The 14108-nt window shown below is 49.5% G+C and overlaps 5 protein-coding genes across 5 annotated transcripts; 2 read left to right on the top strand and 3 right to left on the bottom strand.

The window, feature by feature from the left end:
* Positions 1-88: 88 nt before the first annotated feature.
* BDR25DRAFT_347117 (uncharacterized protein) lies at positions 89-1070 on the bottom strand. Its single transcript, XM_033694232.1, has 2 exons — positions 783-1070; positions 89-703 (listed from the first exon to the last, which is right to left on the bottom strand). Exons 1-2 carry the CDS (start codon positions 955-957, stop codon positions 447-449), a joined length of 432 nt encoding a protein of 143 aa, XP_033540470.1. The 5' UTR covers positions 958-1070; the 3' UTR covers positions 89-446.
* Positions 1071-1229: 159 nt separating this feature from the next.
* Positions 1230-2054, top strand: BDR25DRAFT_307657 (uncharacterized protein). The gene has a single exon (XM_033690876.1). It carries the CDS (start codon positions 1331-1333, stop codon positions 1868-1870), a length of 540 nt encoding a protein of 179 aa, XP_033540469.1. The 5' UTR covers positions 1230-1330; the 3' UTR covers positions 1871-2054.
* A 2143-nt stretch (positions 2055-4197) lies between these two features.
* Positions 4198-4980, top strand: BDR25DRAFT_319831 (uncharacterized protein; the record flags this gene model as incomplete). Its single annotated transcript, XM_033691854.1, has 1 exon — positions 4198-4980. One exon carries the CDS (start codon positions 4198-4200, stop codon positions 4978-4980), a length of 783 nt encoding a protein of 260 aa, XP_033540468.1.
* A 701-nt stretch (positions 4981-5681) lies between these two features.
* Positions 5682-7934, bottom strand: BDR25DRAFT_107280 (FAD-binding domain-containing protein). The gene is made up of 3 exons (XM_033683519.1): positions 7393-7934; positions 6757-7344; positions 5682-6703 (listed from the first exon to the last, which is right to left on the bottom strand). The coding sequence occupies exons 1-3, from the start codon at positions 7583-7585 to the stop codon at positions 5745-5747; spliced, it is 1740 nt and encodes a 579-aa protein (XP_033540467.1). The 5' UTR covers positions 7586-7934; the 3' UTR covers positions 5682-5744.
* An 805-nt stretch (positions 7935-8739) lies between these two features.
* Positions 8740-11832, bottom strand: BDR25DRAFT_297721 (peptidase S41 family protein-like protein). The gene is made up of 2 exons (XM_033689021.1): positions 9947-11832; positions 8740-9886 (listed from the first exon to the last, which is right to left on the bottom strand). The coding sequence occupies exons 1-2, from the start codon at positions 11463-11465 to the stop codon at positions 9114-9116; spliced, it is 2292 nt and encodes a 763-aa protein (XP_033540466.1). The 5' UTR covers positions 11466-11832; the 3' UTR covers positions 8740-9113.
* Between the last annotated feature and the right edge of the window lie 2276 nt (positions 11833-14108).

Raw genomic sequence — 14108 nt, 5'->3', positions numbered from 1 at the left:
GTGGGCAGACATAGGTCAAGCACAGAAGCCGAGGAGAGGGAGGCCTCAAATGCTTCACAGGAAACAAGTATACTCCCGTCAGAGAAAAAGACATTAAGATTAAGTGGTATGCCATGAATGGCTGGATGGCTGGTCGCCAAGGCACGGCCCGTCCTGAGCCTCCTCCTCTGAACGCCTAACCATGCAAAATATTATAACGGCTCCGCAAGCTATGCTATCACCACAGGGTCATGACATATGGCTTGGGGCCGGGAATCCAGGATTAGAATTTTCCCAAGCGACAAACACCAAACACGGCAGCCGTTATGCAAGGGACGCGTCGGAGCTCGCTTGACCCCTTATTTTCTATATACCGACCTCGTTCTTCCACTTCCATAGTTCCGGAGACGAACTCGTTCCACAAACTCAATCTCAAGCGCAAGGGAAACTCACGGCTCCATGTAGCCTCAGCCGGCACCGGCAAGACCACCGGCAACCCGTTGATGGTGGAGGGCGTCCTTGCCGAGGAAGGAAGTGGCCGCGTCGCGGATTACTTTGGACGAAGTGGTGAGGACTTGTTGCGCAGCTTTGCTTGCGCCGTTGAGCGAGTCTTCGTCACCGAACCAATAGTAGAACATGCGGTTTGCAATGGTTTGGACATGTTCGGGGAGATAGAGGGAGGCGGCGATGATGAGGAGGGAGAGAATGAGGAACAGGATCGAGTCTGAGGGGACAATTAGCTTCTTGATAGATCCAATCTGGGAGAAGGAGAAAGGGGTTCTTGTGGAACTTGGGGAGCATACTGAATATAAATTTTTCCGTCGACGTAAGCATGTACAACGAGAAGGTGACTTCGTATTGATATCGCTTTCGCTGTAACCAGCGGAGCAAGTTAGACGGGTAGACGGTGGCTGTCGCGAGGAGGAGGGCCGCAGCACCGAGGAGGACGAGGGTCGAGATGGTTGTCGAGTCCACCATGGTTGACTCGTGATTTGTCCGCTGAAGCTGTAACACGACCAGGAAGTGCGAATCGCAGGGTTATGGGACGGCTGGGTCTGTGGTTAACGAGCGACTGGACGGGGGGAGAGAAATGTCAATGTCAATGTCAATGTCGTCGTGTGGGAAAGGGATTACTGTGAGCTGGAAATTTGCTCGCTCCCAATCGGCTGGGGCCGCCGCACCTGCTCCGAAGCGGCGCCTTTCTGCGGCAGTTGCAGGTTTGGTGCGAGATAGGATCATCCGCTTTAATGCGGAACCCTGAGAATTAATTCGAATATTTCCTTCGAACGTTCCATGCATTATGCTATCGTAATGGCGCATCTCTGCGCCTTCCAATCTTGACTTCACATTAATGCCACCATCCTCCCTCCTCCGGCTTCCATTCCTCCGCCCCACCTGCTTCTCCATCCTCCCCAATGGCATTCTGCACGCCCGCCCCTTCACTTCGACCGGCTTGTCCCAGACGAAACAGCTTCCTCCTCGTCGCGTGATACTTGACTCGGAGGTTGAAGAGAACTTCCTCAAAGGGAGCGGACCTGGGGGCCAGAAAATCAACAAGACGTCGTCGGCTGTCCAGCTCAAGCATCTTGCTACAGGCATTGTGGTAAAGTGCCAGGAAACCAGGTCGAGGAGCCAAAACCGCAAGATTGCAAGGAGGGTGCTAGGAGAACGCATTGAGGAGCTGGAAAAGGGTGAGGAGAGTCGAACTGCTATTAAGGCAAGAGCGAAGAGTAAGAAGAAAGCCAGTGCAGATAAGAAGAAGCGGAGGAAGTATAGGGCATTGGGAGAGGCTAAGGGTGGAGAGTTAGAAGATGTAGCGGAGGATGTCGATTGTGTTGGACTGAGGGACAATGCTCAACGGTTGACCACGGGCGACACTGGGAAGTTGTGATACCTAAGCATCATCGCGCGTTATGACTCCAGCATCATGACTAGCTATTATAGTGTGCCGATGTGTGTTATCATAACTGATAGAAAGGAAGCATGAAGGGAATCGGTTGCGATGTGAGGCACCATTGCCTTCAACCAGCTCCTTCAAGTGCCACTGCAATAACAAGCGTCAATGACCTCACGCCACGAAAATAATAGACTGTTACAAATACTTTCTCTATTGTGATTTCAGCTACATGTGCTATTCATTGCATTGTGAGTCCGCTGCTACTGCCAGAAATATTCACCACACTCAACCAAAATTATGCAGTCAAAACATTCAAACTCAACAAAGCTAGCAATAGCCTGCAACAGACAACGCAAGATATCATGACCACAACTTGGATGGAACATAATAAATTAGGGTTAACTGTCTTAAGTCTCTTCCTCGAGCCATCGCACAAGGCGATGAGTCAATGAAAATAAAGTGCCAAAGGCAGACCAGCAAAAATTGCGCCGGTGAAGCCCCCGAAGGAGATTCAAATCAAGACCTCTCCGCGCTGTGCAATGCAGGAGATCCTGATTGATCGACCGAATACTTGAGCTCGGTGATCCCAACAAGGTCTATCGAAATGTTAGCAAAGTTAGACCTTTCAGGGAGGGAAGGAAGAACGAACAAGTATGATTGAAAAATGTGCAGGCAGCGATCTATTTAAGTAAACGAAGTCCGCACGGGCCACATCATCACATGATGGAGCTAGTGAGGCGAGGCTTCCAGAGTTCAGCACGGACGAAGTGTTCGAAGTGAGGAGTGAAACGCTCTTTCACACCTCCACATCGTACTTTTAATATCTTTGCAAAGAGCACGTTGGTATTCAATCAATTGGCAGTGGAATAGGCCTTTGGTACTACTATATTTACATCTCTTTCCAACTCGTATCTTTCACAACATATTCGCTCCTACTGCCGAACAGTAGCAGGACAAATTTGCACGGTCAAACCTCTTGCTATAGTCAGCAAGAACGTCAGCAAGATGCGTCTTTCTGGTTTAAATTGGCCCTTCCAAGATTCACGTTAAGTGGTAAAATGCATCGCGGTATTGTTATTCTTGTGGTGAGGTTCTCCAGAGAGTATAGTAATATTAAGGTTTTCCATCATTGTGCAGCCTGTAAAGTAACTATGGAGGCCTGTCAGATTACATAAGCAGTTTATGTGCCAGCGATCCCCACAAGAGAGCATACTGAGCTATAGTCTAGCGATCAAAGGAGAAAACCGCTCTATTTACCTCCTCGTGCTGACCCTCTACAGCCTCGAATTGGCTTCTGCCTTTAAGCAAAACCTGTCATATGCTCCCCCTCGACATTGCTTTGACACCAAAAAACGTCCGAGCTCCATCACCTCAAAAATGAATATATTTGTCAACGATACGATATAGAGTTGTCAACTTCTTCCTAGCTTCGTTTCACCTACTGATAGTCTTGTCTGGGCCCTGAACCATACTTGATCTATCTCACTGGGATTACCAGTCAAGTTGAAAATCAGAGCTGAATGCTTAGGATACGTGTGCTGTCAAGAAATCACACCCGCTACTAAGGCCATGCGTTTGCTTCGAAGATCCTTAACTACCTAGTAAAACTATCGTGTGTGATTCTTGTTACTTATCCGAGGAACAACATAGTCAATCGGGCAGCATAGCTTAGAAAGAGGCGGATATCTCAGCGAGATGTACCTAAGACGAGTGGTAAGTTCCTAGATTGCGGCAAGAAGCTTGAAACACATAACAGAGTAAATAAGGGACCGGTTGTTTGATAGGGCCGCAGAATAACTATATCCGCCACAAGGTTCATTGTTTTGTGTTTTCTCATAAGCTCAAGCCAGCTAAGATATTCGAAAGCCACCCCATGGAGGATTTGGAAAAGTGTCTACAGAATCCGACTTAACCTTATTTTCTGAACAGATGCTTAGTGTGGCATGATAGTTCTGAGCTGATTTTCCGAACAAGCACTGATGATAGAACTTCACTCACAGGGCCCTTGCTTTGTTACTTTCACCCACTTGCTCTCTGTTCAGTGACACTAGCCAATAGTGTTGGTGCCTAAGTGCTTGAACCGCACGTGGTTACTCCTTAGCTCTTTATTACTTCGATTCCTCAAGCTTTTTTCAATACCTTCTCAAAACCCAGCACACCAACTTCTGCTCTATGAAATGGGGCGTCCCGATTCAGGGGTTGCCTCACCTCCGCACAAAAAACACAAAAGGTCTCACTCCATCCACTCAATACGGTCCCAACTCGTGTCTACCAATTCTCACTACATACTAAATAAAACTTTTGTCAATAACACCAAACCAATGGCCAAACTGCACACATTCCTCTACAGCACTGGCTCAAACCTCAAATCCTTCTCTCTCTTCTCCAAACTGCCGCCGAACCTCCAAACTAAGATCTTCACCCTCGCCGCTCCGCCCCCACGAACCCACTTCCTAGAAATCTACAACTACCAAAAACTCTCCCACAAAAGCCAGAACGTCCGAATCCGATATATTCCGCCCCTCCCCGCGCTTTTCCACACAACCCACGTCTCCCGAGTGGCAATTATGGCTTTCCACGGCGGCGAAATAATCTCGCTCCATACACCCCCTCTCAACAAAACTTTCTTCTACTTTAACTTTGCCTACGATATCGTCTTCTTATCCTCACGATTCCTCGGCCCAGAACCTACTAGTAGTTTCGAGAAATCCATAGCCCCGAGCACGGATTTCACCGAAACTTTCCGGCTGCGTGCGATGGAGGGATTGATGCCTTTCCAGCACCTCAAGCGTTTGCGGCGGGTTGTGCTAACATATTCGGGTCACGATGAATATAAGATGTTCACGTATCATCTCCGGTGGTTTAAGAACCTCGAGGTGTTGTATATCGCGATGGTGGACTGGTGGAGTGAGCGACAGGTAAAACGGGCGGTAAGGAAGGGCAAGATTAAGGTGGGTGCTATTAGAGAGGCAATCCAGGGGAGGTTGGAGAAATATAAGGGGGAGGAGACGGATGATGACGAGGACGAGGATCATAGCGAGGAAGGGGTTGAGGAGAAGAAGGAGATTAGAGTTGTGGAGGTAGAACTTAGGTTAGACGAGTAGCCGCGATAGTGCTAGGAAGGTTGTGGGAGTGAGAATACATGTTTGTGGGACTTCCTGGGTTAGGTGAGGGAGCTAAGAATAAGAGAATGTGCGTTTGCATTTAGGGCTATGTGATGGGTTGGCGTTAGTGAGGAAATCTTATCTTGGGAGGGTCATGAGAGCAGGTATATCTATTAATGGGTCTTGCTGGTTTTAAAGAAAGGAGTTAGCGCGGTTAGGATAGCCGTGTGGGTTCGTATTGGCATATTGAGTGAGCATCAGTGAGGCGAGGTTGTCCCTGAATGATTGTTAGAACGAGACATTTTTCAAGGATTGCTACTATAGTACGTGAGCCCAAAGAAATCAAATATATATATACGATTTGAATGTTTATGATGCGTGAGTCTTAATGTGATGAAATTGTCCCTAGTAGATAAGCAGAGAAGGGAGTTCTCATATCGAGTCATGCTAACCATATTTAGGAAACCAAGAGGATTGAGATGCACATCTTGATTTGTATCCACGAGGTATGGAGTAATGTCTCAACTAAGCCACAGAATTTATGCGCCAATAATCTTCCGTGCCAAATATCCTCATATCCCTTCGTGAAGCCAAGTATTAGGCACCACAGGACTTGCCTACCAAGCCCTTTCAAATGAAAGAAATGAATTAGACAATACATGTAAGATAATCCCAATTTCCATCCAAAATGCTCCCATATGTAAGGCGCCAGATATAATGCATATACGTTCCACCCAACCATCTGCCCATTTCGCGTTTCTCCGCTAAGCACCGATAGCTTGAGGATTCCAGAAAACGCTGGTAGGATCCACAGTCTTCTTCAATGCCAGCAACCTGGCATATAAAGCATCTCCATAATAGACCTTGTGCGCCGTCGCAGCGTCCAAACTAGGGTCCACGTAGTTCAGATACGCGCCGAAGTTGGTGTTAGGCTGTGCCTTGGTGATGGCATTATTGATACCATTGATGAACGGGATGCTGGCAGCGGTTTCACCATAGTTCTGCAACACCCAGAGGGAGTCGCGGTCGTTGTAGGCCGCGAAGTTAGTGTCCTTGGATGGGTCGTTGATGGACGATTTTGGACCACCATAAAGATTGATGATGACAAACCAAGAGACGGATCCTGCGGTCTTGACTTGGTCGTAGAAGGCATTGAGGGTGGTGGCAGTGAGTCCACCTGAAGCCTCAGGAACAGTGATCGATTTGGCAAAGAAATTGTCGTGCTCGTCGTAGCCAGTCAAGGGCTCCTCAATGGTTGTCTTGTCTGAGAGCAGAACAAGATAGTCGATCCAGCCTAGTGATTTAACCGTGGTGGTAGTGGGTGCTGGAAGGCTGCGAAGGAGCTCGGGCTTGATTTTGGAGTTGAATTCATCGACAGTGCCAAAGAATGTGCCCCCAAGGTTATATGTAGACCCATCCATGTAGATACCAAATGAAATGCGACTATCGATTACGGAGGCGTTCTTGCCAAAGTCCTGGATGTGTAGGAACGTATTTGTGAAGGTCTGCTTGGAGCCAAACATGTTACTCCAGCTGAAGGCGAAGTATGTGATAGCGGTTGGTGCTACATTTGTCTGCATGTAGAAATTGACGATGACCCCAAAAGAGTCAGCAGCTCCACGAATAGCCCAAAAGATATCGGGATACTGCGTCTTGGAACACTTCACTAGCGTACCGTTGGCGAGGACAACATCAGCCGCCACAATAGTATCCAGAGCCAAACCTGTATCAAGTCAGTAAGGATATTTGGAGATTCACGCAAAGAATTAGGCATACCCCAATTGCGGCTAGTATGGCCGTAACCTCCGTGGGTTGAGTGTCCGCCGATACCAACGCCAGGACAAGTTCCATGGGGAAGAGCTCGCTTTCCTTGGTCGTAGATGCCTTTTGCCAAATTTCCGAGGCGGACACCACCACCTACGGTGACGATGCCAGTCGTAGTGTCGAGCTTGACGCCTTGCATTGGCTGGAGGTCGATCATCATGCTGCCATCTTTTCCACCTGAGCTGTACGATGCGTAAGAGTGACCACCGCTCTTGGCCTGGACCTTGACACCAGCCTTTGATGCACAGATGACAGCATCCTGAACATGCTGGGCAGTAATGGGAAGAACGATGACGACAGGCTTGTATGGAAGGCGAGTATTGAATGGTTCAGCGAGGCTTGCATAATCCGGAGACGTAATCAAGGAAATAGGGATATTCTTGCTATTCAAGCAGTCGGTCAAGCTTGTGGCTGTTGGGGTAGCGGAGCCAGTGGAGGTAGATTTTGCAGTAGAAGTTGGCTTGAGAGTTGACGTAGGCTTCACAGTTGATGGACTTCCCGAGCAAGTCCCGAAGGCCGGTTGGCACCCGGTTCCGCAGTCTAGACATGGTATTAGTATTATGCGCTAAAATAAAGGGGAGTACTGACAGGCACTTGATGAACCACACCACCCATACTGCGAGCAACAATTCCCGAACGTAGAGCCCTGGCACGTAGTCGTTCCTCCACAGCTGCCATCCGTTGACACCTTGAGGGCACGAGGAACCAATGGGTTGGCACTGACCAGGCCAAGTGACAAAATACTGGCTAGCAGGAGACTGGATCCGCATGAGGACTTCATGGTGGAGTCTCGAACGATGGAGAGACTTCTGGTCTTCTGGCAATGACGAAAGGAAGGCAGGGGAAGGGGAGATTATGTAGGATTGAGTGGAAGAGCGACCTCGGAAGGTTGATCGAATATGAACTATAAGATACTAGATGTAAGACTGAAAAGTTACGCCCTAGGTACCACTCGAAAAAGAAGGCCGAGTCACGTGGTCTTCGACCTGAAGAGATGCAAATGAAGGTGACGCAAAACTCGGTGTGGACAGAGGCAGAAACACCAACGGGGAGGCATGGTCAGTATTAAGTAGGAAAGCTTCGCGAGTGCGGTCCGTACTGTACCTGCATCATAGGGATTGTTAAACGACACCCACAACGAGAATAGGTCTCCCCGGCAGACGCCATCGAACCTTCGCAGACACAGAAAATGATCTGCGAGCTGAGAGGCTTGCCGAAGGTAGGCTGCGTTGTTCAGCACTAAGAAACAACAGCAAAAGGGACTCCCTGGAACAAACGCGCTCGGGCGTGGAGAGACTCAGCCAACACACCTAATCAAGCTAATAGGCAATGAAAGATGACTTGAAGGGCTCCAGACATCCTCGTAATTGGTCAAAGCGACGAGAAGGGCGTCCGTAAACCGAAATTTGTCTGTGCAGAGCGAAGTCAAAAGCGTCCAAAGCGAGCGCGCCAATATCTCCTTTTCTCCACACGCCACCCCTCAGCCCTTTCCGTCGCCCAAGGTTTCTCCGAGAGAGCCGGACTTTCGTGATCCTCCAGCCTCACTAACAACCTCAGACCTTGCGAAGCTAGGAGGCCACCAGTGCTGATGTCGTATGGGTAGCATACTGTCGAATTTGGTTGGTACAGAACCTGTAGGCCTTATATAACCGCGGTTGTGGGGTTGCAGTGCTTCAAGCCACCCGACACCCAGGTTTTCTTCGGGTTCTATTTTGGGAGCACTAAGGCCCACACGTGGATCCCAAAAGGAAGCATGGCAATAATTCTTGATTCAACGCCTGACTCCGGGCCGTGTTGGCAGAGAATGCATTGCAGTCTAAGAGGTCAGCAATGTCTTTCATGATCTTGATATTCGCGGCATCTTCCTCTTTTGATGCGCTGGGTCACTTTTCGAAGGATGATCACGTTGGTACCCTCCATATCTTGCAGGGCTTTCGTAGGGCTGGGTGTGATTGTCGCCCGGATGGCTCGGGTTTTGAGACGTCATTCTCTTCAAGCGAGCAAGCTCCGGTTTCTTTCTACATCCATTTCACGGTTGACAACGAAAAAAGACAAACTTTGAGGGTGGAAATATCCTCTTGAATTCATTGATATGGTCCGTATTTTCGTCATTGAGAATTATGGTCATAAAGAGGTCGACCTCTCCGGCTTTTAGCCTGCACGTTTTTGTGCCACCCGGCCTGTTCTATGACAAACTAAGATATTACATGCCTCCACCTGTATCCGGCATTCGTCCTTCGGTGATATTAATCGTTAAGTGTACGCTGGCTTTCTCGGAAAGCGAGCTGCCGTAGGAACACCCTTTCTCTTTACGGATGCATGAATCCATCACCGTGCATCGTGCAGTCCGTCTGTAGAACGAAACTCTTTTCGAAAGCCTCGAACTGCTGGAGCAAAGAGGCTTGAGCCCTTGGGCTGACGCGCCTTGGCTTCAAGCTCGTCGTGACCTCGTGCGCCTCACGTTTGGTACCATAGCCCCCGCCCGTGACGCAATTGCCCTTTCCGCCCCACTGCGCATCAGCTGCTGCCTTCCATATGGCTGTAGCGTCGACTGTCATTTCAGGCGTGTAGTAGAGTCGGCAATCCGCCTCCTCATAGATGAACTGCAACGGAACACCGGAGGTGTCATTTTGGCGAAGCCCGTCCCTCACGTTCGCTCCCGGATTGGTAGCGGCACGGTTGTATGGTATATTAGCATAGAATGGTTTGAATGTGGTGTTGTATTTCTCGTCCTGACCCTCGGGGGCAATTTCGACTGCCTGTTGACCAAGGTTTTGGATATAGTTCCATGCGTAGTTGTTCGTACCCTTGACGCCACCAATGGCCTGGATCGGGTTCTTGTTGCTTCGGCCTCCCATAGCGATGGTTTTCACTCCACCTTGCTGTTTCATTAGCTCGGCGAAGATCGTACAGGTTGATGCGCAATAGCCGTCGGTGAGGATAACAATGTTCTCAGCCTTGAAAGGCGGCGGGTTGCTGGAGGCATTGGAGTATATTCCGTATCCGGTAATGTTGATGCCACCTGAGTTGTACGTAATCAGAACGTCCGAAAGATTCCAACGTGCGATATTAGTGAATTTGTCTGGAAAATGTTAGCACATAGCTTGAAAGAGAACCTCCATCGTTTGGGTATACTGCATACCTCCAAGCAGCTCAATCGGACCAAATTTATCGGCCCATGATGTGAATCGCTCGTAGTTCTCATTGGAATCCTGGTGGTAGTCGAAATAGGAACCCTGGATCGACATGAGAGTCTGGTTGTAGGTCGACTGGCGGGGGAATTTGGAAGCATAGGCACTGAAAGCTTGTCCAATGAGGTCAACATATTCGGTCGCTCGGAAGCGGTTGGCGCCATAAGGAAGAATTGAGGGGAATAGTTGTTTGAACATGTCATAGCCTTGAAGGATAGTTCCTCCTCCGTTGGCTTGAACGTCTATGATCAATTTGGTCTTGCCGTCTGCAACTGCTTTCGGCAGGAAATCTTGGGTGGTCTTCTGGAAAGCTCGTTCTACACTCGTTTCACCCACGAAGTTCGGTACCTGTAGAACTGCAACATCTTCATAGCCAGGAGCATCCACATAAAAGCCATTGATTAGATTGCTTGGTCCAGGGGTGACAGGAGTGGGATAGCCAGGAGCGGTGACGGCAAGGGCTGCTGGAGAGGCGGACTCCCCTAGCTGGGTCGAGGCGGCATTAGAACCATAGTAGAACCATTGGGTTGCCAACTCCTCGCCGGTGTTGATCCCTCGGAAGCTCTGCAGCACCCGGGCGTAATTCTCCATGGTATACGAAGTTTCGTTTGCAAATTTCAGGGTTGTCGTTGGGCCAGGATAAACCCATCGTCCTCGACCACCTCCAGTAAACATTCCAGTGCCGCTGCCAGATGATCCGAGACTGATCTGGGCAAGCTCGTAGAACATGTTATTATACAAGGCATCGCGATCCTGGAGAGAGCCGTATTGGCTGAGCCCTTCGAGGTATTCGTTGACATCCTGACCGTTAATTTGAACGATTGGAGATGGAGTATAAGAAATGTTCTTGAACTGCATGCCCAAGACGTCGTAGTAGGCGAAAACAGCAGGCAACTTCTTCCCGTCTTCAGAAACCGAGACCAAAGGTACCGGCCGCCCGAAATTGAAAATTGAACCAACAGAATCAGGAACGTATGTAAAGTGACCATCGTGAGCCGACTGGATTAAGGTGTAGAGAGCCCAACCAAACTCGTATTCTGACTTGAATTGGCCAGCGCCAATGCTAGCCTTAAGCTTCTCAACTCCGCCTAGGATATCAACTGGTGGTTGAACCTTCTTGGCATATTCATCCGGCGGATTAGACAGAACGGTGAGCGTGCTCTGCCAGGCGAGATAGGGAGGCAGAGAGTCCAGAAGTTTCATGGCGGAAGTGGCGTTGAATGGAACACTCTGAATGCATTCGTACGCTATTTTGGCTGGGACGGTGGGAATTGAAGAGGCGGGTCCACCATTGCTGTAGATAGCCTGGGATACCTGAGCACACGGAGCTGTGCTGTTGGTTGTGTTGTCTTGACGGATGTGAAGCCGCTTAAGCTGCGGGAGGGCTTGCGGTAGGGCAGGAGCTACCGGCGTAGCATTGGTTACCGCAGCTATGAAGCCGGTGAGAACGAGAAGTGCTGACGACCGCATGTTGTGAGGCCGGATAGCAGCAGCAGTGGAAACAGCACTAAAGAGTGTGTTGACAAGGTAAACGAGAGTCGTAAAGATTGGACAGGCCGTAACCCGAAAGACACAAAAGAAGGACACAGGGTCGGTTGTGGAAGATGTAGTGAAGAAAGGAATGATTGTTTTGGTGTGACGCGGAAAAGTTCGTCGACCACGGTGTCTTATGGGTGCGCGGGAGGAAAGTGCGCGGGGTCACGTGAAAGGGCCAGAGATTCTCAACTGTCCTCCTCCACGGAACCAGTCACCAGTCACCAGAATTTCTCCGAGACTCGTTACCCGCGACAAAAAAAAATATGGGACCGAGATCCAGAGGGAACCAGGGAGGACTCAGAGGAGGTAGTGGTTTGAGTAATGATCTGGGGGAGAACTGTTCCTTATGAATGAGGGAGCATGCAAGGGTTTTGGGTACATTCACATTGATGAGCAGAGTGACGCAAGAAGAGTGGACTAGAGTACAAATAGTAGAGAAAAAGTTGCATTCGTGGAGCGCCGCCTCGGCGGCCCGCGTTGTTTGGGAAACGGATTCATGCACAAGGGCCAGCAGACGGAGGGAATGGCGTGCATCTAGGGAGAGCAGCACCAATCAAAGGAGCATCAGATGGACATTGAAATACCCATGCTGACTTTCACCCAGGATATGGCCATAAGGCAACGTCTTTTTTGATGAATTGTCAAGAGCCGCACCTTTTACGGCTGTAACTAGGATGGGGGTAACCCCTAAATGGAAAGGGTGGACAGGGTTCGAAGGAGAAGGAAAAGGAAAAGGAGGACGTTTCTGGAGCACCATTGGCAGTAGCTTGAGGCCTCTCAGCCTGCCTGACATGGCGTGTCTGTGGTTGAGTGTTTGGCTGTGTTTCTTGTCAGACCGGTTGTTTGGCCGCGACGTCGAATTACGGGTCTTGCGGCTTCGGCGGCGGCAACTAGCAGCGCTTGGCGCTGTTTCACACAGCCGACTGCACATAGTAGATCCCTCCCCTGGCCAGCAACGATTCAGCCATGTACGACCAGCACACAAGAGTTCTCAACATCGCATCTATGAAGCTGCTGTCTAGCGAGTGCAGCGAAATCCCTAAACAACGCTTTGCTGTTCTTCCGCGAGCTAATACGGCCTTCATAATGGACAGAGAATATTTAATATGTTAGACTCATTGGTCATTTACAGAGGTGTCAAGAGGATACAAATTTCTGTCTTAATTCAGACCCTGTCGTGCCCCGTGCCATGTGCCAGCATGCACTCAGGCGGTACGTACCCATTTTATTCTTTTTTTGCCCAACTGGCCGGATGCTCGAAAAATCCCAAACGAGCGCCCCTATTTCTCCAAGCAATCAGCGTATCGCGAGTGTCCACAGACGCAATTTACAACCGGCATTCGAGACCTCCATTTTGATTGCGATGTTTTACACCCGCTGGCATCCATTACGATCCATAAATTGGGATCACAGTTTCCATCCTGCAATCTGTTGCTAGCTTGCTTTTCCGAGGACGATGTTTACCGCATCAATCAAGTTATGACGGCGTAAGGATGATCTTTCGAGAGACTTTTAAGCGGCCGTCGGGTCCCCAGGACGGTCACGCTGTGACCACTGCTAGCTGCATATCCTGTGAGTGTCAGTGACCTACCGCATGATACATCATGAGTAGTGGGGCACAAGAACAACGCTGCATTCTCCTTGTTGACTAACAACGCGACGAAAAGCACAACGAAAATCATTCCGAGGGTGATCCGACCTTGTTCCGCGGAAGCGGCATGGTTTTAGTCAGCTGCTGCAACTTCAGAGCATCTTTGCTCGTCAACCACATGTACCTTCATAAGATTCTGTCCTGCCGATGGCCAGTTCCCAGGCTTCTGCGACTCAACGGTTGGAGTTGCTGTCTTTCGATACCAAGCTCATGAACCATCACAAATCTGCTGGCACAAGGCCCACTCCTGTCGCCAGTGGGTTGTTCGCTATGGTCACTGGGCTTGAGACAGTTGCGCGTCCGCACGCGGCTTTGCTCATGTCGATACTAGTGAGGTTCCCAGGTTATAATGTGGCTATCATATTCTAAGCATCCGATTACTGGACGGTTAATTCCTCCCACGCATTGTTTTCCTAGAGCTGCGCCTTTGCCAAGCTGCTTCGCCTCTTCCTTAAGGAACATGTCTTGATTTCGTGGTCACCTGAGACTCCAAAAAAATTTAGCACCTTCCCACTCCAACTCTTCGAATTCGAGTCTCAAAATATTTACCAGTCAATCCAGAATAAATATGCCCTCTGGCGAATACAGCCTCATCCTCAAGGATTAGCACACGCTCTACACTTTATGATAAGGACATCTCCGCCTTTAACGTCACTCCAACTCCCTCAAGGCAACAGGCCTCATGCCTCAAGGGCACTTTGTAGCTAGGATATCCAAGGCGCAACCCAATATCCCAGGTTCTCGCACATGTAGGGACCTGCGCCAAGATCCCACAAATTGCACGCCCGAGTCATCTTGTCTAATCTTGCAAGAGTCTGCAATTGTACCGAGTGCGGAACTATAGCTCAAATGCCCATAGAACCCACAGCTGGAACGTGACACCCACCCTCAAAATAGCTACTCTCCAAGACCTAGAAACTCCAAAC

This window comes from Lindgomyces ingoldianus (assembly GCF_010093535.1).
Source record: "Lindgomyces ingoldianus strain ATCC 200398 unplaced genomic scaffold BDR25scaffold_57, whole genome shotgun sequence".
NCBI classification, from domain to species: Eukaryota; Fungi; Ascomycota; class Dothideomycetes; order Pleosporales; family Lindgomycetaceae; genus Lindgomyces; species Lindgomyces ingoldianus.
This window is presented reverse-complemented; position numbering and strand designations above follow the sequence as displayed.